At 39.8% G+C, this 13,776-nt stretch overlaps 1 protein-coding gene across 1 annotated transcript in view; it reads left to right on the top strand.

Moving 5' to 3' along the window:
* Window positions 1-10,008, top strand: part of LOC133561128 (thyrotropin-releasing hormone-degrading ectoenzyme-like) — a 141,286-nt gene extending 131,278 nt beyond the window's left edge. The window contains exons 17-20 of the mRNA XM_061914378.1: window positions 4,021-4,188; window positions 8,515-8,655; window positions 8,721-8,802; window positions 8,872-10,008. Of these exons, the coding sequence (XP_061770362.1) occupies window positions 4,021-4,188; window positions 8,515-8,655; window positions 8,721-8,802; window positions 8,872-9,033 (553 nt within the window). The 3' untranslated portion in view covers window positions 9,034-10,008. The remainder of the gene's footprint in view (window positions 1-4,020; window positions 4,189-8,514; window positions 8,656-8,720; window positions 8,803-8,871) is intronic.
* Window positions 10,009-13,776: the final 3,768 nt, after the last annotated feature.

Genomic DNA, 13,776 nt, shown 5'->3' with positions numbered 1-13,776 from the left:
TCAGCGACTTAAGCGATTCAACAGATTACGCATGTATTGAAACAGATGGTTGGAGTATGAAAATATTGAAGAAGAAACTGAAGCTATTGAGCGAATAGCTATTGATGCTATTCATAGCCATAGCATGGCCGAATAGCTGCGTTAGCATCGCCGGTAAAATGTGCGGACCAAACGATCAGGACTTTCGCATCTTTTGACACTGGAGCAACTTAAATCCGTCGTTTGGTAAGTGTTTGTTTCGCATTAAATGTGGGTGGAAGGAAACGTAATATAGTTGCAAATGCATCTGCAGGTTATCCATACATCTCTGTACCATGTCTGCTTTAGCACCGCCGGTAAATAGCATGTTAGCATCGATTAGCATAGCATGTTAGCATCGATTAGCTGGCAGACAACATCAACAAAACTCACCTTTGTGATTACTGTGACTTTATCGTTACAAATGCATCTGCACGTTATCCATACATCTCTGTGCCATGTCTGCTTTAGATTTTGTTTTTGGAAAAATATGTTATTTCTAAGTAAGGATGGATAGCATACAGAATCACAGTACTATTGATGCCAGGATAACAAATGTTACTTTGATTTTTCAAGAACATTTATTTTCTCTTTTACCAATATTTGAAACATGTAAACAAAGTAACCCAAATTTCAGTTTTATGAGCCAAAGCTTCAGAATGGATCTGAGTATCATTTAAAAAGGTTTCCCTTTACATGACCTGTGTGTTTTGTCCCCATACCGTCAGAGGTCTCCTAAAAGTGACTGTGTAAACCAGGGCTCCCCAAACTACAGCCCGCAGGCCGGATACCCCCCCCCCCCCCCCCCCAGCTTCCAAAATATGGCCCGCGAGAAATCCCAAGTTAAAAAAAAAATAATAATTATATTATGATATTTTTAATTAGAAATGTTTTTCAATCTGTCCTTTCTAAACCATTTTACTCTCCTAGCCACTCAGGCAAATCATATTGTCAAAAAATGCATTTTCCCATCGATAACTTGACAACATCAGCAGCAAATGCACGCCCATGGGATCAGGTTTTGTTTTTGTCATGTTTGGTTTTATTTTTTGGACACTCAGTTCCGGTTCCTGCACTTCATTGTTTTCTTTGTTACCATACCAACTCCTTAGTTTTCACCTTGTCCTCATGTCCCACACCTGTTTGTAATTATCATAGCTATTATTTCAACCGGAAGTTGCCAGGAAGTCTGCCTGGCGACTTTATTCCTCAACTGCCTTCATACCATGCCATTGCTGTATTATCATTCTGTCCATGCCACGTAAATGTTGTTGTTTTTTTTAGGTCACAGGTATTGAGTTTTGTGTTTCATGCCTTTGTCCTAGTTTTTGTTTTCAGTAGTCTAGTTTGTTCTCCGCCCTCGTGTGTGCCTTGTGTTTGCTTCCTTTGTTTGTAGTTTGTTAGTATAAATAAAAATTTACTTACATTCACGTCTCGCTCGTGCCAATTTTCCTTTGCGTTGGAAAAACAAACTATCCCATAGTCCAAGTCGTGACACTTTCAGTCAATTAGTGTGCGAGGAATATCCATCCATCCATCCATTTCCTACCGCTTATTCCCTTTGGGGTCGCGGGGGGCACTGGTGCTTATCTCAGCTATAATCGGGCAGAAGGCGGGATACACCCTATATATATATATATATATATATATATATATATATATATATATATATATATATATATATACTATGAAAACAGTACCACTTTTTATATTTTCATTTGTTTTGTTTTTTATTGTAGCAACATGGTGATTAATGTTTCGGAGACTTGTGTATGCATGTGCATGTTAATATATATATATATATATATATATATATATATATATATATATATATATATATATATATATATATATATATATGTATATACATATATATATATATATATATGTATATATATATATATATATATATATATATGTATATATATATATATATATATATATATATATATATATATATATATATATATGTATATATATATATATATATATATATAGCCCAGGCCCCAGCCAAATTGTTTTAACCCAATGCGGCCCCCGAGTCAAAAAGTTTCGGGACCCCTGGTGTAAACAGAGCGATGTCCCCATTAAGTAGGCATTGCCAGAACACACACACACACACACACGTGCACATAGGCGCAACCACGTGGGATTGATGGCAACTATCAATCTTTCAAATCATTTTTGAAAAATCAATGGAGTTTGGTCCGTTTTACATGAAATAAAAGTTGCAAATCATACAGTCTGTAATTCAGTGTTTTTCAACCTTTTTTGAGCCAAAGCACATTTTCTGCATTGAAAAAAAGCGGAGGCACACCACCAGCAGAAATCACCAAAGGACAAAAGTCATTTGACAGTAAAAAGTGGTTGTGACAAATTGTTGGATATGACTTTAAAGCATAAGCAAGCATGCATGACTACAGCTCTTGTCTCAAAGTAGGTGTACTGTCACCACCTGTCACATCACACCCTGACTTATTTGCACTTTTGGCTGTCTTCCTGTGTGTAGTCTTTTACTTCCTGTCTTGCGCTTCTATTTGTGAATTGTGAATTATATTTATATAGCGCTTTTCTCTAGTGACTCAAAGCGCTTTACATAGTGAAACCCAATTTCTAAGTTACATTTAAAGCAGTGTGGGTGGCACTAGGAGCAGGTGGGTAAAGTGTCTTGCTCAAGGACACAACGGCAGTGACTAGGAAGGCGTAAGCGGGAATCGAACCTGCAACCCTCAAGTTGCTGGCACAGCCACTCTACCAGCCGAGCTATACCGCCCCTATTTCGGCGGCTTTTCCTCCTTTTTTTGGTATAGTCCTGTATCAGTCTTCCTTAAATACTATTCCCCGCATCTGCTTTGTTTTAACAATCGAGTGTCAAGTCTTGGTGTTCATGTTTAGTTTGACTATGTTCTGTTTGGTTTTTGCACTCTGTCAGTTCCTGTTTTTTCACTCCCTGCTTTGTTTCCATGACAACCCAGTAGTTTTCACCTGTCCTCATGTCGCGCACCTGTTGTTAATCACGTCACCTCCATTTAAGCCTGTAGTTGCCAGGCAGTCCGCCTCGGTGACATCACCCTCTACGCACCCTTGTTATTCATGCTGATGATCCATGCTGCTCTTTTCTCGTTCCAAGTAAGTTTTCTTTATTCATGCCATAGTTTGCAAGTTTTGTTTTATGTCCGTAGTTTTGCCTTTGTGGTAGTTTTGTTTTCCTAGCCAAGTTTTGAACCTCTGCTGAGAGCGCCTTTTGTTTGTTCCTTTTTTTTGAGTTAAGATTAAAACCATGTTTTTACCTTCACGCCATGTCCCATCCAGTCGCTTTGCACCACGGGAAAACTAATCACACCAAAGTCCTCGTCTTGACATCTAGAATATTTCACTTGTTTTTATCCTTCTTTGTGGAGACATTGTTGATTGTCATGTCATATTCAGATGTACTTTGTCATATTGGGATGTACTTTGTCATATTCAGATGTACTTTGTCATATTGGGAAGTACTTTGTCATATTCAGATGTACTTTGTCATATTGGGAAGTACTTTGTCATATTGGGATGTACTTTGTCATATTGGGAAGTACTTTGTGGACGCCGTCTTTGCTCCAATACAGTTGCAGCTTTTTACTGTCAACTGAGTTTGGTTTTTTAATGTCTTCTGCTGGTGGTGTGCCTTTGGATTTTTTCAACGGAAAATATGTACCTTGGCTCAAAATAGGTTGGAAAACACTAGTCTAGAAAATAGAAAGTCCTCCTTTGGTGTATGAATCCACTCCATCCCATTCACATACTTTTTGATGATATCTGACCCCTTGGAAAATTCACATGGGCACAGACAGTAAGAAATAAACAAAACATATATTTAGTCACTGTTTGTTTGCTGAGCTTTGCCCACCAAGTCAAAAGAAGACGTGTGATGATTGCAAGATAGCAATTTCTGTGTGTGTGTGCGTGCGTGCGTGCGTGCGTGTGCGTGCGCGTGTGTGTGCGTGCGTGTGTGTGTGTGTGCAGGATCCCCCCCAACATCCGTGACGTGGTGTACTGCACGGGGGTCAGCCTCATGGACGAGGACGTGTGGGAGTTCATCTGGATGAAGTTCCACTCCTCAAAGGCCGTCTCCGAGAAGAAGATTTTGCTGGAGGCGCTCACGTGCTCCGACAATACCTTCCTGCTCAACAGGTGTGGTGTGTGTGTGTGTGTGTGTGTGTGTGTGTGTGTGTGTGTGTGTGTGTGTGTGTGTGTGTGTGTGTGTGTGTGTGTGTGTGTGTGTGTGTGTGTGTGTGCGTGCGTGTGTGCGTGTGTGTGTGTGTGTTCTTTCTTGTATTTCTACCCTTCTTGACACATCAAACGAGGAAAAGTAGCTTCCATATGAGGAGGTGTGAACAAGTGAGGACATAAATCATGGTCCATATAAGGAAAACCCTTGCATCTAATCGAGAATGTCTCATTAGCACCCCTGCAGGTGAAATCTATCACAATGAAGGTGGTCCCAAAAAGGAGGGATTTTCTAATTAACTGTGTGTCGCTTTTAAAAGTGCTCCCCCTCTGGTCAACATATGAAACATCAAGTGTGTGTAAGAAATCAAAATCCACACCCTTTGGCCAAAATTACATAAAAACATATATATATATATATATTTTAGGGCTGGGCAAGTTAATTTATTAATTACAAGTTAACTCATCAATCTATTAATGACAACATTTATTTTCTTGCGCATTTGCGTATGTTGTTTACATGCTTTTATTTTGTTAACGCCTATTGCTGGCTCCTGCGGAAAAGGAAGGAGAACGCGGAAGAAAACAAAACAAGTATGGAGAAGAAGGGTAACTCAACAGAACTTTTACAGGGTTATTTTTATTATAAAATACTTCCAGGCGGCGGATTTGACAGAAGGAAAGTGGTTTGTAGCCACTGCCAAGCTGAATTTTCTTATCACAGGAGTACTTCTAGTCTAAAATATCACCTTCATGCGAAGCACACTGTTGATGCGAGCAAACTATTCAATAAAGCAGAAAGTGGAGCCAAGCTTTGGCAGACTACGTTGAATACAGCGTGGGGGGGAAATAGAGATAATGGAGAGCAAGAGAAGCTAACAAATGTTATAGCGAAGTGGATAGTTCCAGACTGTAGGCCCATTAGTGTTGTGGAAGACGCCGGCCTGAGAAACATTGTGCTAATCACAGCAAGTGACATCACGTATGAGCCGCCATCAACAAGTGACATCGGGTATGAGCCGCCATCAACAAGTGACATCAGGTATGAGCCGCCATCAAGAAGTGACATCAGGTATGAGCCGCCATCAACAAGTGACATCAGGTATGAGCCGCCATCAACAAGTGACATCGGGTATGAGCCGCCATCAACAAGTGACATCAGGTATGAGCCGCCATCAACAAGTGACATCAGGTATGAGCCGCCATCAACAAGTGACATCAGGTATGAGCCGCCATCAACAAGTGACATCAGGTATGAGCCGCCATCAACAAGTGACATCAGGTATGAGCCACCATCAACAAGTGACATCAGGTATGAGCCGCCATCAACAAGTGACATCAGGTATGAGCCGCCATCAAGAGGCAGATGGCAGGAAGAATAGAGGAGTTGTATGAAAATGAGAGGAGTGTAAAAGTGTCAAGTTTCCAAGTTGCTCTCAGTGGGGACTACTGGACATGGATGGTTCATCATAATTAGCTGGGAGTGACAGTGCATTATATTGATGACAAGTGGGAGCTGCATTCACATGCTCTGTCTATCATGACAACAGAGGAGAAGCATTATGCTGAAATATGCGCGGGGCACTTCACTGAAGTTATACAGTGTTAAAAGTGTGTTTGCACAGTAAATGTTATGGCACTTTAACTCATAGGGCAATACATTTAAAATGAATAGCCGGCAAGTTCTAAGAATGAACAAACTGCACCAAGTTGAGTGAGATTCTCTGAAGGAACTCCATTATTAACATGGACTTTACATTCTAGTCCTCTGTAAAGGAAATCCCAGGGGTGAAATGTTTTGTGTTTCACCCTTTCATTTCTTTCTCCCCGATAAAAGAAAATGTTTCTCCTGTTACCTCAGAAATTGGCTGTTCGGATGTTATGATTGTGGCTAAGGGATTTGTATGTAGATTATATTTATTTTCCATGACAAAGAGCATACCTTAAATACCCTGGCAGTGATAAAAAGCTTGAATGTTTTTATTTACATTTTTTGAGTTGATTTTCATAAAATATGCTATTTAACTGCTCCTGTTTAATAAGTACTGATTGCACAACAAATGTTTTGGCGCTTTTGTTCGTATGGGAGAATATTCCAATAAAAGTGCACTACACACTACTTTTTAATTCATTATTAGGTTTTGCGTATACAATGCAGTTAATCGTGATTAATCAGAGAAAAGTGTGATTAACATTGATTACAATTTTTAATGGTTGCCCACCCTAATATATATGTGTGTGTGTATATATATATATATATATATATATATATTTATATATATATATATACAAACCCCGTTTCCATATGAGTTGGGAAATTGTGTTAGATGTAAATATAAACAGAATACAATGATTTGCAAATCCTTTTCAAGCCATATTCAGTTGAATATGCTACAAAGACAACATATTTCATGTTCAAACTCATAAACATTTTTTTTTTTGCAAATAATCATTAACTTTAGAATTTGATGCCAGCAACATGTAACAAAGAAGTTGGGAAAGGTGGCAGTAAATACTGATAAAGTTGAGGAATGCTCATCAAACACTTATTTGGAACATCCCACAGGTGTGCAGGCTAATTGGGAACAGGTGGGTGCCATGATTGGCTATAAAAGCAGCTTCCATGAAATGCTAAGTAATTCACAAACAAGGATGGGGTGAGGGTCACCACTTTGTAAGCAAATTGTCAAACAGTTTTAGAACAACATTTCTCAACGAGTTATTGCCAGGAATTTAGGGATTTTACCATCTAAGGGCCGTAAAATCATCAAAAGGTTCAAGAATCTGGAGAAATCACTGCACATAAGCAATGATATTACAGACTTTTGATCCCTCAGGCGGTACTGCATCAAACACAGACATCGATGTGTAAAGGATATCACCAAATGGACTCAGGAACACTACATAAAACCACTGTCAATAACTACAGTTAGTTGCTACATTGTAAGTGCAAGTTAAAACTCTACTATGCAAAAAAAAAAGCCATTTATCAACAACACCCAGGAACACCGCCGGCTTGGCTGGGCTCGAGCTCATCTAAGATGAACTGATGCAAAGTGGAAAAGTGTTCTGTGTTCTGATGAGTCCACATTTCAAATTACATTTGGAAACTGTGGTGTCCTCCAGAACAAAGAGGAAAATAACCATCCAGATTGTTATAGGCGCAAAGTGTAAAAGCCAGCATGTGTGATGGTATGGGGGTGTATTAGTGCCCAAGGCATGGATAACTTACACATCTGTGAAGGCACCATTAATGCTGAAAGGTACATACAGGTTTTGGAGCAACATATGTTGTCATCCAAGCAACGTTATCATGGATGCCCCTGCTTATTTCAGCAAGACAATGCCACGCCATGTGTTACAACAGCGTGGCTTCGTAGTAAAAGAGTGTGGGTACTTTCCTGGCCCGCCTGCAGTCCAGACCTGTCTCCCATGGAAAATGTGTGGCGCATTATGAAGCGTAAAATAGGACAGCGCAGACCCCGGACTGTTGAAGGACTGAAGCTCTACATAAAACAAGAATGGGAAAGAATTCCACTTTCAAAGCTTCAACAATTAGTTTCCTCAGTTTCCAAACGTTTATTGAGTGTTGTTAAAAGAAAAGGTCATGTAACACAGTGGTGAACATGCCCTTTCCCAACTACTTTGGCACGTGTTGCAGCCATGAAATTCAAAGTTAATGATTATTTGCAAAAAACAAATAAAGTTAATGAGTTTGAACATGAAATATGTTGTCTTTGTAGCATATTCAAATGAATATGGCTTGAAAAGGATTTGCAAATCATTGTATTCTGTTTATATTTACATCTAACACAATTTCCCAACTCATATGGAAACAGGGTTTGTATATGTATGTGTGTATACATATATATATATATATATATATATATATATATATATATATATATATATATATATATATATATATATATATATATATATATATATATGTGTGTATATTTTTTAGAGACATACTGTAATAGCTTGAAGAAAAAAATGAAGATTAAAAACTAATTACATACCAAAAAAAACAAATTAAATAAAAGCTTACCTTTGTTATATTTGCATAGTGTGTATATATTATTAATGTTGTAAATACAAATGTTTATATATCTAGAAAGGTTGGTTCTAAAAAGGGAGGCATTATTCAGAGGTTTCGATAAGGTGACAATTACAAGAATGTGTGTGTGTGTGTGTGTGTGTGTGTGTGTGTGTGTGTGTGTGTGTGTGTGTGTGTGTGTGTGTGTGTGTGTGCGTGCGCGTGCGCGTGCGCGTGCGTGTGTACGTCAGGTTGCTGAACCTGTCTTTGACCTCGGAACTGGTGGCGGAGCAGGACGCCATCGACGTGATCATCCACGTGGGCAGGAACCCTCAAGGACGCCGCCTGGCCTGGAGCTTCTTTAGGGACAAGTGGGATGTCCTCAACGCGCGGTGAGCCGCCATTTTGTCGGTGTTTGCTAATGTGTGTGCGTCACTCACGGCCTCTGCTCGCTCAGCTACGGCGAGGCGTTGTTCATGAACTCCAAGCTGATCAGCGGCGTGACAGAATTCCTGAACACGGAGGAGGAGCTGGTCGAGGTAACCGTGACAACCCGAGACCACGTCCTCATAAGTCGCCTTCGCTAACGGCCGCAATTTTCTCCACAGCTCAACCACTTCATCCGGTCCAGCGGGGTGGGGGCGGGGCCTGCTTTGCCGCGGGCGCTGGAGATTGTGGAGGGCAACGTACGCTGGCACCGCCTCCATCGCCGCCATTTCTACCAGTGGTTGCGCAAAGCTCCAAGCCCCGCCCATGCTAGCTGGAGCTAACCTTGATGCTAACCACAGAGACAAAAGCTAGCAGTAAATAAGGCTAATATCAATTTAGCATTTTTTAAACAAAGAGGATCAGGGCTGCCTTCCAAAATAAAAGCATGCATTTAAGCCCCTCCCCCATGTCAACGTCAACTGAAGTGTATTGGAAATGTACAAGCCCCGCCCCCTCAAGAACACTGTTCATCTTGTGTCCAACCCTTACCTGAACTCTGCCAGCCAATGGGAGGCTTCCACAGAAACAGAAGGTTCTAGACTGCTAGAACGTGCACCACAACCTTTGCTTAACCATGGCAACATAGGCCTCCATGAAACCGTTTCAGGACCTACTTGGGAACTGGTTCGGAATTGCTTTGAAACCGGTACAGGACTACTTTGAAACTGGTTCAGGCATGTTTAGAAGTGCTTGCGTTGGTGGCCGGCTAAATCCAATAAAATGTTTACATGAAAGTGGACTGACTTGGTGGAAAAGACGCCGGCATCTCGTCTCGTCCAAACTTCACCTAATTTAGGAAGAACACGGAACACTCTAGAAAACAAATAGCCAGCTTTTGTTTCTTCTTCCAAATGTGATGAAAACGCCTGAGCCATAAATGACATCATGACTTTGCCTGCTACTATATAGTGTGTGTGTGTGTGTGTGTGTGTGTGTGTGTGTGTGTGTGTGTGTGTGTGTGTGTGTGTGTGTGTGTGTGTGTGTGTGTGTGTGTGTGTGTGTGTGTGTGTGTGTGTGTGTGTGTGTGTGTGTGTGTGTGTGTGTGTGAGGGAGGGAGAGAAAAATATAGCTAATTAGCCTTGTTTAATATTCTGCTAATAAATCAACATCCTCTCAAGGGTTTCTAAAAGCACACAGTAAACAATGTGCACAGACACCTTTTAATAAAGATAACTGGAAAGAACAGGAAGTCCAGATCCTCCTCAGCTTCCTGCTTCCTCTTCTCGTTGGATGACAATAAAGTGCTCAAAGTTGAATTTGTTTTCATTTACCAACATGCTAGGAGGAGCTATAAACAGATACCACAAAACGGCCTCTGGTTTTGTCGTCCTGGTCCGGACAGAAGGGCAACACGGCACTGCGGCTTAAAGGATCAAAGGAGACGCTGGGCTGAACCCAACGTTGCTTTAATACAAGAGAGTGTCATTATACAGGACCGCAGTTCCTGGAGGAGCTTAGGTCAAAAATAAAAGACTTCTTACTTGGAGAAGGCAAACCATCAGTTCTATATTCCTCCTTTCTATATCTGTGTGTCAAGTCAGAAGACCATGAAAGGGGATGTTCTTGTGTAAGTGTCTTGAAAACTACTTCAATGTAGAGTTCTAAAACGTTATGACAGACCACCTCAAAAAGACGGAATGGAATTTTACACTTTTTTTTACTGAATGAGACACCTAAAATGTACATGAAAATAAAGAAAGAGGGATTTACAATATTAACTATGAACAATAAAACCCTGAATATTAAAAACATAGGAACGTCGCTCCTCTTTTACTTCTCAGAGCAGCTCCTCCATACATCTTTCCCAATCAAGCAAAACAAAACACAACACAAACAACTGTAATAAACACCTACAATATGATATATTATCACTTTCATGCAGACATTTGTTGTAAAAATCTGCTTCCGCATCCGTTTTTCTGACAAGCGCGATTGGGGCTGGCTGCTATGAAAACAAACCCCGCCCACTTTGCTTTGTTCCTGGACTGAGCTGCTGTGACCTACATTACCGAAATAACTCCTTTAACACCCAAAAGTGCAGATTTCAACCATGGAAATACTTTCTATAGTTCAAAGCTTACGGTCATTTAAAAACAACAGTGCACATCATAATGCTGGCGACAGTTTTGATGTGAAAGCTGGAAAAAAAGTATGTCGGACAACCAGTTGGCCAGATTGAAAATCTTAATGGGCCAAATTCTGCCCAGATCTGATTGTATCACTTTTTTGTGGGACTTTTTCTGTTAACTGACAATACTCAAACACAATAATGAATTAAAATCAATGGTGTTGATAATTACTGAGATATTCAAGGCTCCAATTATTTCACATCAAATATTCCACTTTTAAAAAATTTTTGGTGGGAAATATCACTATGGGGGGCGGGGGGGGCAATAGTGTAATAGCCTCTTTAGTGTTAGTAAAGAACTTTTTTGACACTATCTTGATATATATATATATATGTATATATATATATATATATATATATATATATATATATATATATACATATATATATACATATATATATATGTATATATACATATATATATATATATATATATATATATATATATATATATATATATATATATATATATATATATATATATATATATATATATATATATATATATATATATAAAACCTTTATTTATATATGTCAACAATTACAAACAGTTGAGAAATAATAATGTAATTAAGCTGCGTCTACTAATAAAATGTCCAGTCACGTGTGTGGTCTGCCGTAAAGCAGTTGGTCTGCCGTAAAGCAGTTGTTCTGCCAATGTTGTGACGCTCTTAAAGAGACAACACTGCCACCTGCTGGCCGTGTATATGTCACACCTGTTACTAGAAATGTGGGACAAAGTGACTGCTCCTCACAAAAAAGGTCACTTTAGTCTCTAAATACGTGACAAGTGCGTTTTCAAGAGAACCTCAAAAGTCACATGGTATCCTTTCACTTCCTGCCTGGACGCCATTTTGTGCTCGGCCGTCAGTCTCCTCCCTGACAGGTGAATCACCTTTTTAACTACCTTTTAACTACCTTTTTAACTACCTTTTAACTACCTTTTTAACTACCTTTTAACTACCTTTTAACTACATTTTAACTACCTTTTTAACTACCTTTTAACTACCTTTTAACTACCTTTTAACTACCTTTTTAACTACCTTTTAACTACCTTTTAACTACCTTTTAACTACCTTTTAACTACCTTTTTAACTACCTTTTAACTACCTTTCCTGGCTTCCAGTGTTCACAAAGGTACTTTCTTGAAACAGGTGCAACAGAATAATGACTAGTACTAGTGTGCTAGGGCGTATATAACAAAGTATATAACAAAGCATATACCAAAGTATATAACAAAGTATATAACAAAATATATAACAAAGTATATAACAAAATATATAACAAAGTATATAACAAAGTATATAACAAAGTATATAACAAAGTATATAACAAAGTATATAACAAAGTACACATTAGGCAAACACAGGTAGTGGGAGACAAGACAAAATGGCCGACCTGAGAGAGGTCAGACGGAAAAGTCCGGAAGAAAAAGAGAGAAAAGGTTGGTGATGGATTGTTCTTCTTATTTCTGTCCGCACTTTCTAGATCATGCCTGCCCAGCACTTTAGTGCAGGGAGAAAAGTATTTGAGATTTAGGAAACAAGTTTCTGTTAGCATGTTAGCATAGTGTGGATGATCTTGTTGTCATGAGGAAGAAGTCCTCAGTGCACATCATCCTCGTCAGGGCCTTTCTGTTCAAACTTGGTGTGTGTGTGTGTGTGTGTGTGTGTGTGTGTGTGTGTGTGTGTGTGTGTGTGTGTGTGTGTGTGTGTGTGTGTGTGTGTGTGTGTGTGTGTGTGTGTGTGTCTACGTGTGTGCGTGTGTGCGTGTGTGTGTGTGCGTGTGTGTGTGTGTGTGTGTGTGCCTTTAATGGAGAGCTGCAGATTATTTTCTTGATGTTTTTAGGCCGCCGCCATCCATCAAAGGCACAGGCTAATGGAGGTCAACTTTCTTCTTCTTCTTCCTCCTCCTACCGTGACCTCACACACTCGTAAGTCTCTGTGTGTGTGTGTGTGTGTGTGTGTGTGTGTGTGTGTGTGTGTGTGTGTGTGTGTGTGTGTGTGTGTGTGTGTGTGTGTGTGTGTGTGTGTGTGTGTGTGTGTGTGTGCGCGCGCGTGTGTGTGTGTGTGTGTGTGTGTGTGTGTGTGTGTGTGTGTGTGTGTGTGTGTGTGTGTGTGCACGAGGAAGTAAATGAATGTAATAATTAGTGATGAGCTATGATGAGAAGCTCCAGAAGAGGCTGGTTGTCCTCTGATGGTGATGAGGAGGTGGAGGAGGGAGGATGATGGCGATGAGGAGGTGGCGGGTCATCCATTCATCTGCAGGGAGTTAAGGAAGCAAACGAGGAAGTAGGACGGAGCTCAGTTAGTGTGACAGATGAGCTCTGCGATTGGACACGACACACCGATGGGAGGAGTCAGCAGCTGATTGGCTGATTGATGGTCATGTGGTTTGCAGGCTCCTCGTTAGTCCCGCTAGGTGACACCGGGCAAATGAATGTTTATTCACCTGACAAACATCTAATGACACTGCTAATGCTAACATGTGCTTTTTCCACCACACAACATCAACATCACTTTAACACTTTAGTAGCATCTTTTTACACTCGCTTTAACACTTTAGTAGCAGCTTTTTACACTCGCTTTAACACTTTAGTAGCATCTTTTTACACTCGCTTTAACACTTTAGTAGCAGCTTTTTACACTCGCTTTAACACTTTAGTAGCAGCTTTTTACACTCGCTTTAACACTTTAGTAGCATCTTTTTACACTCGCTTTAACACTTTAGTAGCATCTTTTTACACTCGCTTTAACACTTTAGTATCATCTTTTTACACTCGCTTTAACACTTTAGTAGCATCTTTTTACACTCGCTTTAACACTTTAGTAGCATCTTTTTACACTCGCTTTAACACTTTAGTAGCATCTTTTTACACTCGCTTTAACACTTTAGT

Source organism: Nerophis ophidion, linkage group LG10 (genome assembly GCF_033978795.1).
Source record: "Nerophis ophidion isolate RoL-2023_Sa linkage group LG10, RoL_Noph_v1.0, whole genome shotgun sequence".
NCBI classification, from domain to species: Eukaryota; Metazoa; Chordata; class Actinopteri; order Syngnathiformes; family Syngnathidae; genus Nerophis; species Nerophis ophidion.
Note: the sequence above shows the minus strand (reverse complement) of the source record. Positions and strands in the feature narration are given on the sequence as shown.